Source organism: Tribolium madens, unplaced genomic scaffold (assembly GCF_015345945.1).
Source record: "Tribolium madens isolate multiple individuals breed KSU strain unplaced genomic scaffold, Tmad_KSU_1.1 Scaffold_3;HRSCAF=73;Tcas5.2_LG2, whole genome shotgun sequence".
NCBI lineage: Eukaryota > Metazoa > Arthropoda > Insecta > Coleoptera > Tenebrionidae > Tribolium > Tribolium madens.
This window is the reverse complement of record NW_025401006.1, coordinates 3,532,210-3,549,184: the sequence shown is the minus strand read 5'-3', so window position 1 is coordinate 3,549,184 and position 16,975 is coordinate 3,532,210. Positions and strand designations below refer to the sequence as shown.

At 35.9% G+C, this 16,975-nt stretch overlaps 1 protein-coding gene across 4 annotated transcripts in view; it reads right to left on the bottom strand.

Moving 5' to 3' along the window:
• The window catches only part of LOC123007125, a 117,555-nt gene that overhangs the window by 4,846 nt on the left and 95,734 nt on the right, over positions 1-16,975 (bottom strand). For 2 of the 4 annotated variants that reach the window (XM_044402191.1, XM_044402194.1), the window contains one exon: positions 15,380-15,526. The exons of 1 other annotated variant lie outside the window; for it this stretch is intronic. In XM_044402191.1, the coding sequence (XP_044258126.1) occupies positions 15,380-15,526 (147 nt within the window). Of the gene's footprint in view, positions 1-10,210; positions 10,523-15,379; positions 15,527-16,975 lie in introns of those variants that run through there. One more of the 4 variants, XM_044402193.1, reaches the window with a different exon arrangement.

Genomic DNA, 16,975 nt, shown 5'->3' with positions numbered 1-16,975 from the left:
ACATGCCATTGAAATTTACGAGAACGCGCTGTGCCATTTTGAAGTATATATCTTCATTGTAAGACTGTCATCAGCAGGTAACGCAATCCCACAGGTAATAATATATCATAATAAAGCTCGGGGTGCTTCATTGTTGCCATTCAACAGATCCGGTATAGACAGAACGTTTTACAGGACACTGAATGCTCAATATATTCTATTTAAATTTTCTCAGAAAACTCACTTCCATTAAGCTAAATTAATTGAAAACAGAAAAAGAAAATAAAGTAATTAAAGTAGTTATTCATGATAAAACTAAAAATAGGTCCATTAGTGGCTGCTAACTACTTTTATTAACGGAAAGAAAATGGCTTTCATTAAGGACTCTATTTAAAGACGCCTCAAAATACACCGTTCATAATAGTCGGGTGTTGTTAGAAATTTACTTTTCAATTTACATACTTTCCAACAATAATATTACAGTTAATTTCCACCGTGTGAATATTTACAAAAAATCCCTAAGATTAGATTTCTTGATAACTTTATTGTATTTATGTAAATCTCTTTCCAAAAAGTTACATCGCAGTATTATTTTGTGTTATCTTGGAATTCGAATAGAACGTTTAATTAATTGTAGTTCTTTCTGATTATGATTATTATTATGTAAATGTTCTCCCAAGGAAGCTGTTCTGCAGGAAAAAGAAACAAATTTCCTGCAGTTGTGAACCAGAGCATAAACAATTACAATTTGCTATAAATTTAGATAACAGTGTTTGACAAGTTGTATATTCTTCATCCTTGACACCGTAAAACCGTTCTAAAATAAACATGTCTATTGGGGGAAGTTAATACGAGTTATCCAACGATCTTCATAATTCCATTCCTGCCGATTAAACCCAGACATAGCTAATTCTAGTCGCCTTTAATCATGGCACTTCTTGAACTGAAATTACTTCCTCTCTTCCGTCCTAGAAAGAGAAGGGTGGTTCAATCAAATTGCTCATTAAATGATAAGGTTTAATATCCTGAATTAAGCCTGATGACTGAGAAACTAAAAGAAGCTTATGAAGTCGCGCGTTTACGAAAAGTGGAAGGGCTTATAATGTGAAGATGTGTAATCAACGTCAGAGTTTGAGTAAATACATCCGCCGTTATACAAACTCTACCTTATATGTGAATGGCGACGGAATGACGAGCTGTTTCATCAAGGATGCATCCTCTACGATAATATACCTACGTTATATTTGATTTGCGGATTACCTATGCTGTTTGAGCAAATCACTGCAGTCGTTTGAGTTCATAATTTTTCAATAGTTGACTTAGTATAATTCAAATTATGATATATGGTCGCACTTTATTTGCTATACCACAAAGAGGAGTCGTTTGCGGTTAAACAATATGCCTAGATTGTCACGTTTCGAGAGCACGCGAGACGCTCCATTTCAATGTAGTTAAAGATAATGTGCATCACGAGATTGAGTAAGATTGTGTAATTTGTGTCACTCGGTTGTAAGATTTATGTGTCCTAATTTCGTTACCTGAGTCGTAGATACGTTACGGTTTATTCAAACTGACCATCGGGAAAATTTAATATAAGAAATAACGTTTCCGCTGCGATATGACATTGCTCGCAATCTCCCCCAATATGAACCAATAAATAATAAATGTGCGTCATGTTTCCTCCTGAACTTCTTCGACTAAGGGATAGTTTATCATAAAAAACTAAACTATTATACGGTGTAAAGAACTGACAAATTCTAGCATTATTTTTTTTATTAATTTAGTGTCACAGTAAATTACAAAGTGGTGTTTTATCTAATGTGATTTTTCATGGCGCGTGATTGAGCTTTCCTGTGAGGTCAATTTTATAGTTTATGGCAAGTCGTTAACTATGCTATGATGTTCAAATATCGTGAATCCAATTACGGGGCGGATTCAGAATGTGTGACGTAATAAAGATGATGGCAGTGACCCGAATCGGCTTATCATGGGAATAAAAAAATTCGGACTATTGTGTTTGAAGAGTTGATTCAAAATCGGGAATTTGGAATAACAATTCTTTTTCTGTACACTTGATGTACCTAATTGCGACTCCCCATTGTTTGTCTAGCAGTACAGGTTTTGTCGAATTTAATTATCTCAAGTTCTGACCTATCCATCCGGTGTTTGAATTTCCTTCTTCACTCTTTGGCGTGGAAAAGTTATATAGTTTACGAGTGGCTCAGTACTCGAAGCGAGGCATCTGCAATCCCAAGACCCGTCGTAAAACTATATTGCTGAAGTACTGGAATGTCATGAACGAGGTCTGACGGGTCATGTAGTAAACGCGACCGTCACTTGGACATTCCTCGGACTCCATATAAGAGATATTAAAATCAAAAATTGACCCTATGTGGCCAGAAAATCGATAGAGATATTCGTAAAACATAGTGGCTGTGACGGCTTCACCTGATTTATGCGTCTCTATCAACATACACAATGTTACAACATTTGCATCAAAGTACGGTTACAAATAGATAAAATGAAAGCGCAAGACATGTTTTTGCGGGAAAAAGCTTGTTTCTTGATGATTCTTGGAGACGTTGATGGCTTAGCAGTGAGAAAATAAGCTTGGACGACTTGTGAATATTTATTACTAACGTGCATTAGTTAAGTAGGAATACAATTTGCGTTCATTTCGATCGAGATAGAAATTACATGAGACCAATCAGAAGTGAAGAGTTGAGAAGAATCTGTTTTCCGGCAGCTGTCACAATTTGATGTGTACTTTCTAATACATCCTTAAATTAATTTAAACATTTCACAAACTTGATAACAGATAAGTATAGTGATTAAATACCTAGTTTTCTGCACGTGGCCAGTTCTTGCCTGCAGCTATGTTCGCATATTCGACATACTTTTTGCAAAATGATCATAACATTTTAGCCGTTTAGGTATATTTTTTAACAAATGTAATTAACTCGATTTTACAATAAAAAATTAATATTTACTCCTAGCATATTAGCCAGTTATCGGATACCGATTTTCCGATTTTCAAACGCTTGAAGGGCTCTCAGTTTTTTAATTTTTAATCAAGAATGTTTCTGCACTTAACAATTAAGAATACTCGACATAATGAAAGAATTTTTATTAAATTTTTCTTGTATGAGGCGTAATGTACCCAAGGTCTGTGCAATATCAGCTTTCAAATATAATTCTCATCTCATGTCAACTTTCTTCAAACATATTTATTTAAATCGAATAATATGAGATGCTGATTCTCTAAAAAAAATTATGATCGAGTGTATAGAATTTCCAGAGGCGTTCCATTGTTGACAAAATGCACCATGAACGTTAAAAGCGACATTACTTTAACGTAATTGTATATTTGTATTCTAAATTACCATAATAACGTGCAAAATTACAAAATTGTGTTCTAGCTCTCAATTACGTGCATTATTTAGTCTGAATCAATGTCGTGTGTCGTGTATTTAAGTCATTTGTGTTTGTATTTCTCATCTTGAGGTAATTTAGATCTAGATTCAATTTGAAATTTGAATAATACGATTAAGTGATTTATTGTGAGCTAATGTAATAAAGCGTCTTAAAATGATAGATACGAATATGTGGAATGACCGGTCCGTTTTCGGTAATTTGTCGCTTACGCTCGAAAAGTCGTGAATATTTGGAAAAGATGTATAGATGGACCAGCTGGTCGTGGTTGCAGTGAGGCGTGGACAGACCGCATTCTCTACATTCCGAACCAGGTAGCATAAGGAAACTTTACCGAGATCTTCCAATCTTATAGAAATGCCTCCCACTCATTTCTCCGCAAAACATTCCATGATGATTCTACTCTCATCCATAGGCAAAACCGAATTTATTAGTCTTTCGTTGGCAAAAAACGTCCCCTTGTTGCTTCGCAAATTGATTTAACCTCGCTAAAACTGAACTGATTTGAATAAATGTCGTAAAAGAAGCGTCTAAAAGAAGCCTGGCAAAGGCGATTTTTTCGGGACGATTTGCAAAAACACCCGACAATCTATCTACTTTAGAGGCATTAAGCCGGTTATAATTCAATCCATTTTCGGAAGCCCGAGCTGAGATCGATTACACTTTTTCTCTTTGCCTCTATTAAGACCGTGGTAAAAAATCAAAAGTTTTCTAGCAATAAACTTAAAATTGGCTATGAAGTTTACGATCCCGGTGGTCGTAGTTACTATTACACGCCTTCTCAGCTAAATTATTTACATTGAGGGTTTCCCCCGTGAGGATGCACCTGTAATAAACTTGACAGACACTCTGGAATTTAATACTTGCTCAAAGTCAGTTCACGCAACATTGCCGTGGTCTATTCACACTAGGTGGGCACTTTGAGCAGAAGTTAAGACAAAGCCCTTTATCTAATGAGTGTTTACGTCAAACTGACTTGACTAAAACTGCGCGTTGGTGTGCACCCAACTGTTGATAGAGTTTTTCTCTTATATTTATAATAGTAAAAGGGCTGTTCATCTTTAAGTTTTCGCGTTCGCTCCGTTAACATTTCACAGCTAATCAATGTGATTTTGTACCGACAAAAACCTTTCCGGTGCTAAGTGAATGCTAGTTTTTGCCTTCTAAATTAGGTGCAGTTGAAACAGCTAATCAACTTAATTGAGGAAGCTAAAAAACAGAAGCAATTGTCTTCGCATTTGTAGATTTTTTTTAATACTTCAAAGAACTGACAAGACACTCAAAAACTTATCAATTCTATTAATCAAATGTTTAACTTCTTTTTTTTACTACAGACAATTTATGTTTTCGTAAAAGTGAATTTCAAATATTTGTGCAGCAACCGTGTTCTTCGTAATTTATTGCCAATGAGGGCTGTTTCAATTCTTACTTAATTAAATGGAGCGGAGATCATTTTTCCCCCCAATTTTCTGTTGAAAAACGTGATAAAGTTCATTGTGAGAATAATGCAGACCCACATAAACTTGCTTTTTTTAATATCGCGTCTTTTAACAAAGGGGAAATCTTTGCTTCCACAACAATCCCGGTCTTATTGTGACTATCAAATAAAAACGTGAAGACTAATTTAATTCATCATCTGCAAAACTCCGCATCATAATATTTTAAATGAAAAATTGTGATTCTTCATCCACAAAAAAATGTGGATGACATGTCGATGGAAATAGAAGAAGTAAGCACATATTCGTAATACAAACGCATTTCACTGATTGCATAGGAATGTTTTGTGATAGATCGTGTAGATGAGGTAGTGTGACAGAGCATCTATATCAATGTCTACCTCTATTGGCTGAATTCATGGACTTGTGTTCGGCATCGAGTATTTCTTGTTCTGTCCCATTTCCATTTCATCACGCGTTGCAAATTCATTCATGGAAGAACAGGCGAAGTAATTAATAAATTTACATACAGGTCTAGTTTGCACGTCTTTCCTCTATTCGAGGCGTTTTGCCGGTATCAAGCTGCGGCCGGAATGCAATCACGCTTCTGTGGAACATCCCCAGTTGACTTTTAAATTGATGAAACAAAGGCGCCGTAATTTGTACCTCCTACTTCCTGCGGCCTTACGCTATTTACATGCAAAGTTATTGCGGTACAGAGCATCTTCTTTAGTCCGGAGTCTGTAATCCGGAGTTGCGAGATTTATTCCGGTATCTTTTGACTCGCATTTTAATTTTTATTGTTTCGTTCAGTAACATAAATGGGGATTATCACCCTTGAATGTTAATAAACGTAATTAAAGCTCGGGGGGAGTGAGTGAGAGAGAGTGAAAACAATAACGAATTTCAGAAAATTATTTTTGCTGCATGGTTCTCTGAGATGCCACGGTTAATAAAAATTTGATAGCCAAATAACAGTTTCATTGCCTCTATTAGAATTAAAGATGAAGATTTATGACCGCTGATAAAATAACAGTAATTCAAAGTGTGCTCGATTGGTTTAATGGAGTCATTTTGTAATATTTTCGCATTTATACTGTGCAGTAAACTATTTTTATCGATAGTAGCATGAATATGTATATTCTCGTAAACATTGAGAGTATTATGCAAAATAAATTCCTAAGAGAATGATATTTCCTTGATGGAAGATTAATTCTGTCTGTCCACGTAAACTGGAAGTCAAACTGGTTAATTGCTGGAAAAATTATGAACACAAACAGCATGAGGGCCCCTGACAATTTAACACATATCCTCTTAATAATTTTCAAAGAAGAATTTTTAATTATTTAATTAACATCAAGTAATGTTTGTGTCAGCTTTCTGCCATATGTGAAAAATCCGAGGAAAAGTTTCTGCATCAAATATCTTTGATTAACACAAATTCGACTAGAGAAATCTAAACTTAGCCCACTGACGCCTAATTTATAAATTCTTTTATAATTAAGTCCAATCCGCTAACTAGTGTAGCAATTTTTTTCTAAACGTGGACTACTTTTTAATAAAAAACAGATGCGTTCTATATAATTACTTGATGAGGAGTTAGAACTTCTGTGTAATGAGTTTTGCTATTTATCTAGATTGCTTTTAGTAGTAATGCAATAAATATGCAAACGGAGGCGGAAAAAGTAATTTTGCATAATTTCATTTAAATACGTTAATAACATAAAAGAATGTTAATGGTTTTCGACTGTTTTTCGTTAATAGAGCAGATTATCTAATTAATTTCGTTTAATTGATCAATTTTGAGCCGCCAAATCTAAACACAAATCGATTAATAGATCGATAATAAAAGCTGTGTTTTCCCCATTTAGTGGAATGTGAAAAATGTATGCTATATATTTTTTTTTCTATTTCGGCATACGAATTTCGAATTTTAACGGTTTTTTGAAGTAATCATCTTGAAAGGGTCGTTCGGTTGCATATTCAACGTGGAAATCAGCAGCTGTCCTATCTGTTAGCTATTAAGGCTGAGCTCGATTTCATCAATTTTAGTAATCAAATACTTTACACTCCGCTTAATCCCTTGTTTGCGATGTTCCACCTGAGTCGTTCTCGCATTCAAAATACTTGAAATATTTCCCAGGAAAATTTTAATTTAAGTTCTTCGTTCCAACGCGTATATTAGTGCACAAGGTTTTTATTTAGTGATTCCTAAATTGTTCATATCAGAATTATCTCGCTTCCGCTGTCATGTTTCTCTAGTAACATAATTGAAATATTTGGTTAACCTCCGTCATCCCTATTAGCCTCAATCCCAAGCCACAGTTACCAGGTTATTGTGTAGTGTACAATTACTGCCCGTTGTATTTTATTATCGCGTCCCGGGGCCTAATTTAAATCCGGCAATATGCATATGAATATGAACGTAATAACATTACATTAGGTAAGGATGGCTTCACACGGGACGTACGGTGGTATGGTATTGTTCTTTGCTGTCGCAGGACGAACTTTTAATGTTTATGAATGGCCGAGTCGCCACCCCCTCTAGACATGTTACATTTATACGCCCTTCAGCCAAAACAAAGACTTTACATGCTTAAAATTAAAATTCTCAGATTTGCATATTCTCGCCGTTTGTAAAAACTATGCCATTGTGCACACTGCCTCGTTTAATAAATTTATTAAATGAACTTGCAAATCACGAACTTTTTGTTCCGTTGTTATTGTTCTTTATAGCACTTTTGCCGCGATCAAAACGGTGCTGCTGTTCCGGCGATAAGGCCCATTTACACTTAGTGTTACATTATTGTCCTTTATATTCCAATTGTACTTATTCTATATTGAAATGTTTATGAAAACAGTGAGCAGGCGGAAACATGCTTTGAATTAATGACTTTTTCTGAATGTAAAATACATTTTAGGAAAATCAATCACATCTTAAATTGCCTGTCGCACAAAAGGGACTTGATTCAAGTTATGATGAGGTACAGTCGTTCAAAAATTTGGTTACAGTTTTGGTGGTCTTGTGCTAATTTAAACACATGTTTTGATACACATCCTGCTGGTAATGTTTGGATTTTACTTTCCATTCATGGGATATGTTAGCTTGATAAGTCCATGTGTGCATAAGCATAAACATTTTATCACCACACTTTTGCAAGAAATTGTAAATGGCGCCGCTTATAACCGCCCACGCTCTACGTAGCAATAAAACACTATTTATACTGTTGTAAATAGCAGTTTCCGGGCTAGTCCTAAAGCTCGGTTCTTCCTTTCATACCATGCGTTTTATCTCAGGTTTTACAACATTACATAAATTAAGGGTGATTTTGATATGTTAAACAGCGCTGTATCCGGGAAGTCATCAGGGTGTGACTTTGCTTCTTTACATTTCGGCTAAATCTAAAGGTGCGGCATGACCATCAGGGCTAATTACACACAGCCCATCTAAAAATTCTTCAAATTCTCGCATGTTTTTTGCTTTTGCTAATTAATTGTTACTGACAAGCCATCGAGGTATAGATTCCTGGAAAGACAATGTTTGCGTAATGGAAACAGTCAAGAAGTACATTCCTAGATTGAGCTGATGGCTGGCAAATGGCGTCTATCCGGCATTGGTGCAGTTGCAATGAAGTAGACGGCCATGCTTGTTCCGCAATTGTTTTATGTACACCTTACACAAGCTGACCTTGAATCGACTGGTTTCGCCAAATAAAAATACGTTTAGTGAGCGCCAACTTCTTCTATTGCGTGTGTGGTGACCTTAGCCCTCCGGAATTTGAATAACGGCTACGGCGGTTAGTATTTCAGTGGAACGAGACGAGTAACGCACCGGAATTCCGCACATCGCGTACTGGAAATGGCCGTGATTAGTTGGTATTCTCCGAGGAGAGAAAAAACTATGATGTTTCTCATGCAAAAATTCAGGAGAATATGCGACATTCTGGCAAAACTTGTACTCATTCGATAAATAAATTACGCTTGATGTATGTACATTGAGAAGCGATTGTATAAGTGCAACACCGTTTGCTCAGATAAAAACATATTGGGCAATAAAAGCGGAATATAAAGTTCCATGAATGCAGTAAAAGAAAACACATGGAGGAGGTCCCCTAAGGCGCCTTATCAAACCGTATTTTGCATTATTGTGAAAGTAATACTCCATCAAAAGCCGTTAAATACATTGTAACGCAAAGTTAAAAGACCGTCAAAGTCAATAAAAGCTCTAGAAGAGGATAAAAAGATGTACTGAAGAGTGGACTTTTTGTGCCATTGTCACAATGGCGTTATTTACTATGGCAGGATAAGTCCGTCATAGGTGCATAAATCCAGAGACCAGTCGATTATAGTGAAGTGAAGCGAGTTCATTCTTTGCAAATAACACATCTGAATGAAACTCCAATTACGCCATTGTGACCTGCGACGGCTGTTTCAAAAAGCCATCTCCTACACTTCATTATCCCATTGTCGATTTTTAGTGAAAAAATCCGGCCCTGCACACCGGGATCTAGCCGATGTTGCTGTCAAGGTACCATGAAGTGAAAATAATAAGCCACACAGAATTCATCCTTTTCAAGCACCATTCGTCCACATTCATATGAATTTCTCGTTTCGCAGCTGACTCTTTTTCAACATGTTACGGTCTGTATCAAAAGAATCGCTAAATCACACCGAAACAACCTTAAATACTTTTAAATCTCGGATGACTTAAAGCTTTATGTAGAACGTTTCATCACTGAAAATATTACATGTTTGCCCTCTGGAGAATCGATAGCCACCCCGTACATACAAAAAAAAATAACAAAGCATTGCATCTCTTAACTGCATGCAGGATTATTAAAAAACGACATTTCTTTTCAATGTTATGTAATGACTGTTAAAAATACCATCTCGTTCATCATTACAGAACAGATGAGTTCAATTATAAATTTACATTGGCCATTTGAGAATCCAAGGCTAGGAAGATAATCTAGTTGTGATTGAATGTGCATCATCTCAGAATGATGAGCCTTATCAAGATAATAACAGTTGCTGGAAAGCTAGTTGCCGGTCTATTTTAATTTAGATTTGTGCTGAAACTGTTGCGATTAAGGACTGTGCAGCTTTATTGAATGAGTCACTGCCTATGAATTCAGCAGCTAAAAGTGCACATCAAGAGTACCTATCAGGTCGTTGACCAGCGCGCACCACATGGCATATCCAGCAAAGACCAGCTGCATTCCAGCACTGGTCCTCAAAAACAATACGAATCCAATTGTAAAACTAAGATCTCCCGCATGTGTTACTCAAGAATAACATTTTATTCGTCGTGTCGGTATGCAGAAGTTGCTTTCACCATGTAAAGGTCGGTCGGTTCGAATTACCTGTAGTTTTTGCGTGTGGCCGCAATGATGGCAGCAGTACGACAGGTACTCTGGTAACGCCGGCATTATCTTCAAAGCGTCCCGATTTCCGGTGTAGTCGTCCACCAGTTTCTTGTAATGAACCTTGATGTTGGGAGTTGAAAGGTTGGCCTTGCCCAAGCGCCCCATTTTCACAGACACAGTGCACCACTGAATTTATTATTGTTGCACATTGCGTAGAGGATTCACTTGCAACACAACACCCCGCGATAGTTGGTGAGTCCGACTGAGGTACTCGCGGTACTGGCGGCGCTGGCTCCAGTGACTGACTCCTCTCCGATCCTCCGAGTGCCACTCTTGGAATGTTGTCACTGGCACGACCAGAACCGAACGTTTCTTTGCGAGATTACTTGCTATCAGAGGCATTTCGCCCCAGCGAAGCGCAAGATTTATGTGGATTATAGCAAATTTTGAGAAAGATCTTAACACTCAACATACCACGGATTTCATTACCTGATTAATAAATATTTATGGAAAATAGAAAAACAGCTTCGCGACTGCAACATTCTTTCCAAATGGTTCAAAAAGTCGCACTGCATACCATATTTTCGAGGAAAATTTTAAACTGACATGAACTCCTACACATTTCCATTTTTGTGATGGATGTGAGTAATTTTCCCTTTATCAACAGAATAGAAAGTTGAAGATTTACATGAATCGCATGAATATTAAATATGTGTGGGGAGGGTTCAAGAAGTGTTACATTTATCGCGGTCCTCCCACGGTTCATTTCTTATTCAATGCAAAATTGGTAATAAAGTTAAGTTAAAGTAGCAGTTATGGGAAAAGAACACACTTTACAAAATAACAATAAACCCGCCTAATAAATAGTCTACATACCATCTGTAACAATATTGATTCAACAAGTTAGCTGTGTGTTGGGTCGTAATGAGCGAAGAGAAAGGAAACTATACGAAGACGCGGAATAAGCGATGTTCTGAATAAATAAGGTAGGCGTGCATTTTCGAAGATGTTGGATAAATATTTTTCCAACTAATTAAGAAGCATTTAAATCTTCTTATAGTTTCAATATATTTGCTATTGTGGCTTAAAGAATCAACAGTGTTACTGACACTTAAACAGAACGCACCTTTAAGTATATACTTCTTTAGAAGAAATTCAAACACTACGACTGATTTTATAAAAACCGGACTACGAATATCACTTTTGGGTATTTACATGTTCATAAGATCATCCATTACAGTGAGAAGAAAAAATATGGAAAAGGAGACTTTGCCAATTCAGGGAGTTTTTGTGTGCAACAATGGAAAGTCGAGCATTTTAGCAATGTTTTAAATGAGCCATGCACATTAAAACAAAAGACCGAACTACGGAAGGAAGACAGAAGGGCGGTCGCGGATGCGTGCGGTTCGCATATCCGCTAATTGACGCGAAAACTTGAATACTTCCTTCTTTCATTTGTCAGGCTATTTGGTTTTATTTCACTCGGTCTCTGTGGAATAGGCATATGGATTGCAGAGAAATTGGATGGGACGTATCATGTAAAAATTGTAACATTTTTTCAAGCTCTAAAGCGTAACGGACTAAGTAGTAATTCACAGTTATTACCGCCATTATTACTGTAACTTTTTTGTTTCCTTATGTGAGTGTTAAAAGCACATATGTCTGCGACTAAACGCATTCCCGTCGTAGCATGAAGCAATAATTAATTTATTTCTTGTTTCCTTTATTTGGAATTTAATTTACTAAGAGATAAACAGCTGCTGTAAAATTGAAAGAACGGTATTTTATCACAGATATTTAAAAAACTATATATTTTTTCACAATTAAGCAGATGGAGAACTAAATGGTTGAATGTTATAAAAAAGACAAAATTTGCAAATACAAAACGCAAACAGGTTTGAAAATGTGGAGCAAATGAGCAAAATAATATATATGTATGTCCTAAATTGACACGGAGCAACCATTACAAACAATTACCAAAAATAACAATAATTACAACTCATATTTTATTGATTCATATATTGAATAAAGATATTCAAAAAATGGAATGTTTGTATCAACATTATGATATTTTTGATGAACATTGCAAACATGAATTTGTTTTGTTTCAATGACTGTCAAAAATTTTTCGGAATGGATGTTGTTACATGAAACAACTGATTAGGTTTTGTAAAATATTGTGAAATGAATGTGTATTCAATTAATTTAATTTAGTATCGATGATTGAGTTTATCAGAACTGAAATGTAATAATTTGAAGAGAGAGCTCCTGCTCTTTCTCGCAGAAAAACGGGTGGATTGGAGATTCGGACGTGAAAATAGACAAAATTCTTTTCGCTCAGACATTTAGAAATTGAAGTTTATCGAGATGATTTTACGTCCACAAATATCTCTATCGGAGGCTAGGAAAGAGGGGAGTGAGAAAACACACGATAATATTTTGAGTTCATCTGCTCGATCGCCTGCGAAATATCTGTAAATCACGCGATGGCCCAATCGTCTATTAAAAAATCACATCATTTCCGTGAAATATTACCGCCCCAGTCTCTTATTATGGCCGACGGCAGCTAATATACTTTCAAAATAAATTGCCCAATAATACGGGCACACACGTCGATCAGAACGGTTATTAATTAAATCCAGTATCCAGAGTGCTCATTTCTTGTTATTTGATCGTGGTGGTTTTTGGTTCGTGTCGAGAAAGTATTTTGATGTATTTTTCTCGACAAACTGCACTGATTCATTTTCAAACAAATACGAATGTTCCACCGTTTCGTGCCGTTCCCAAAGAAACACAGATTTCAACTTTAATCCTAGCAGCTGATATGCAAGAAGTAGACGAGTGTTCCATTAAAAAACTTATAACTTATTCATAAAATGGCTAGAGTTTTAAACGACATTAAAAAACACTTAAAAGAACTACTAGATGGGATTTTCATCAAATGGACTACGGCGAGTATACTTTTACTGAAAGGAGGAGATATTTAATGTCGGGAAGACGTTTGCAAATCCCTTACTTATCATGGAGCTTAAATTTGAAATTTTCTAATAGAATGTGGATAAATAGAATTGCTTTTTCCAAAGTTGGGATCGAGAAGCGGTCGTATTGAAATCCTAACAATGGCACTGCTTGAAAGAGCATGCCGTCAACCACTGCCTCATATGGTCTTAGTCAAATTGAGCATTCGCTGTCGTTATTCCCTGCCTCCAAATACCAAGATTGCTTTCTTTTTGAAAGGGAATAGAAACAGCCTCATAAGGGGCGCGCGATGGACCTATAAGAATATCCGATTTCAAAATTATGTTGGCGGATGGCCCCGACGATATCCCCTCTATCACTCTAATAAAGAGTGATCTTGGTCATTTCACACCTCGACCATATTTTTGTCACAAAGATAAGACCAAACCGCTTAATTCCAAAACATTACCTAATATACTTTTCAAAGGAACCACGTGATTTAATTTCGTCGGATAAATGGAAGCGTTTCATCGTTTATTTGCATTTTATAGTGACCGTTCTAAATCCTGCGCTTTTCATCAACACCTCGATTGTTGGTTTAGTGGGTATAAAACGCACTTATCGTGTGAATTATTGTGTGCGTATTTTATGCGAACAATACTTTTTGAAGTTAGACTGTGCTTTTCTGTTGGAGGGAGGAATCGTAAAGATCCGCACCACAACAATTTAAAACATTCTTGACGCGTTTTTGTTGAAGTTTTCCGTCATTACTACGCTGTTATCAAACTGTTTCAACAACTTGGCCTTTGCAAATACAAAATAAGTCTATTAGAATTACACAGGTGTCGTGTGGTACAAGTTTTAAATAATAATTAATGGGATATTGACATGAAATTCCAAATTTCGTAGGAGTTATTGATTTAGTATCGAGACATGGCTATTAATTCATGTCCCAATCATGGTCAGAATTTGGGCAACTTATCTAATCACGACAATAATAAAATTAAGTCGTTTGCACTCAAGTGTTATCAGTCGGCGGAATGGTCAAATTGGCGTGGGACGGAAGTCACTTTTCATCCATAAATGCATGTTTATGGTATGCTATTCGCTACACGATACCCATCTTATTGGCTCTGAGAGCATATCAGCGCCTTTTATCTATTAAAATGGACGATGGCGACTTAGGATCTAACGGCTTTATTGGCAAATGGAACAAGTTTTATCTTTTTAGTGGCACAAGCCTCACTGGAAATTAAGTTCTCAGTTTAGGATTTATTGATCTTTAAATATATAAATTCATTTTTTTATTGATCCAATCAATTTGGTGGCATAATCAACTAAAATTCAAAGTATTCAAAGCGTGGTGCCAATGTTCCCTAAGCTAGATAAGTTAAACGGATCTACAGGGACTATAATTAAATTTAATAATCATGATCAGATTAAGCGACGTTCCATATTCCTATTATTACGTGACGACATGAGATGGTTTAATATAGTTTGCGGAAACCAATCAAGTGAAAAACACATCAAGGACCAAACGAAAATGATTTTTGATGATAGAACTTTTTTTCTGATTTCAACAGGCAAGCCGGTAATTTCTTGCGTGATAGCTGTTACGTAAAAATGTTCTAATTAAGTGCATTCTTTATATACATAATTATACTGATTTTCATGATTACAGGTTTTTGTGAGAGTTATCCACGACTGTGGCTCCAGACTGCAGCTGCCGGTTTTGTTTCAACCGAGTAATTTGAACTGTTCAATGTAAAACGACACCACTGATTTTTCAATATTATAACTTAAAAGGGCATGTATGATAGTGAATCTTTGATTCTTTGTCAAGTGGAAAACATTTCGCCACCCCAGTGCTTTATTTTCGAGGCATGTTTCTTTATGTTCATTGCTTAATCCCACTCAGACAAATATATTAGTCATCTGTCGTTTATGTTCTCTAAAGCTAGTTCTGAGACCAGACAATCTGACAAGATACAGGCGAGCATAAAAGGGGCTGCAAGAATTGCATTGCGTGACAAGCAGAACTAGCTTCCTAGTAATTACGATTATAAATTATGAGCAGCCAAAGTCCATTTTAGTACGTGTTATGCTATAATTAAAGAGGAGTAAATCACCAACTAACGGTGAAATAACCGCTACTGTTTGCACACAATATAATAGAGGTGTTGGGTTCGGAGTTGAATTTTTACCTACCTGTTCGGGCGAACGACTTATAAATGAGTGGCAGTATTGTTGATTGAAGTGGCCTTTTGGTTCCCGGGCCAGGAAGCTAAAAAGACGATGTTCTGGATCACAGGTAGCGTAGGAAATGCGCCTCAGCGCGTGGGCCATGTGGACAATCTGCAAACAGTTAATTCATTATATTTGACTTGTTGAAAGTTTGTCGCATCTGCACTGGATACATAAAAGTATTTTAGTGCTCTGTGTACGAATAATACTCCATAATCATAAGGTAGATAACTTTATAACCGTAAAATTTGCCGGCGTACAAAGTCACGTCGTTGCTGAATTACTGAAAGTATTTTACACCTGTCAGAAGTTAATTGAGTTTTTATTGCTTCAAATGTCTTAAATTGTTCACTAACGTTTTGAAATATTTGTTAAATCCCCACATACTATGGTTGAAATGTTTTCCATATTTATTCGTATAAAATGGGTCTTCAACTATAAAATTCACCCTCCAATGAACTAAAACTTTGAACATAGACCGCCCGCCCATCGATGCACACTAATTACCTAATAGAATACAGGTGTTATCTTTGATGTTATGCCAGCTGTAAATAACACTGGTCTGAAAATTTATTAACTACAGTCTCGTAGTTATAAATATTTTATAATGACACTATTGACTCACCACTACCAACATATCAGGAACAACAGCTCGGCTGTTTTTTGTATAAAAATTATGATTTGCTATGATTTGATGTTCCAGGCATTATGCATTTATTACTATTTCCGTTAAGAAAATTCCGTTATAACTCCTGCTTTGTAAATTCCATCGAATGACCTATTGTTACAGAAATCGTTGCCACATTTGCGGACACAGGGCATCAATGATGAAACAATCCAACAAGCTTCCATTGTTCTTTTGTGTATTTTATTATAATTCCATTATTAAATATATAGAAAAATGCTTTGAAGTTTTTGTATTGTGATTTTGGGCTTTCATTGTATTGGTAAAAAACATGTTTTCAGTACAGTTGCTTGACATGGCATCAGTGATATTCGTCGACCAATATCCAACGCTTAATAAAACAATTAAATCATTTTTTAGCCAACTACCGTCATAATCTCATCGATCATAATTTATTTTTCGTCATGTGGCATTGATAGAGACAAAATTTTATTGGAACGTGGTATAACTCCTACTTGTTTTAATAATGTACAACCATTTATTAGTGCAGGTTTCAAAATGTAGCTATTAGTAAAGGTGTCAATAAACAGCATACTAAGCTGAAAAACGCATTTTTCATATCAGTAGGGAAAAGCGCCTATGATAAAATATTTAAAATAAAATAATTATTAGGATTTGTATGACAAAATATTTATATACTTTAATCATTTCAAAATACGTGTCCAATTTAGGAATTTTATTTGTGCTAAAATAAATGTCCAATTACATAAAAAAATATTCAAAGAAACATACATAACGTGTATTTTTATAATTTTTTCACCAATTTCAAGTTGGGTCGCAAAGATGCGCGGGTCGTAGTTGCATAGCAGCAACCAGTGACACTGCTTGACTTGCTCCCTTTAACAGTGTCATTGGTTGCTGCTATGCAACTACGA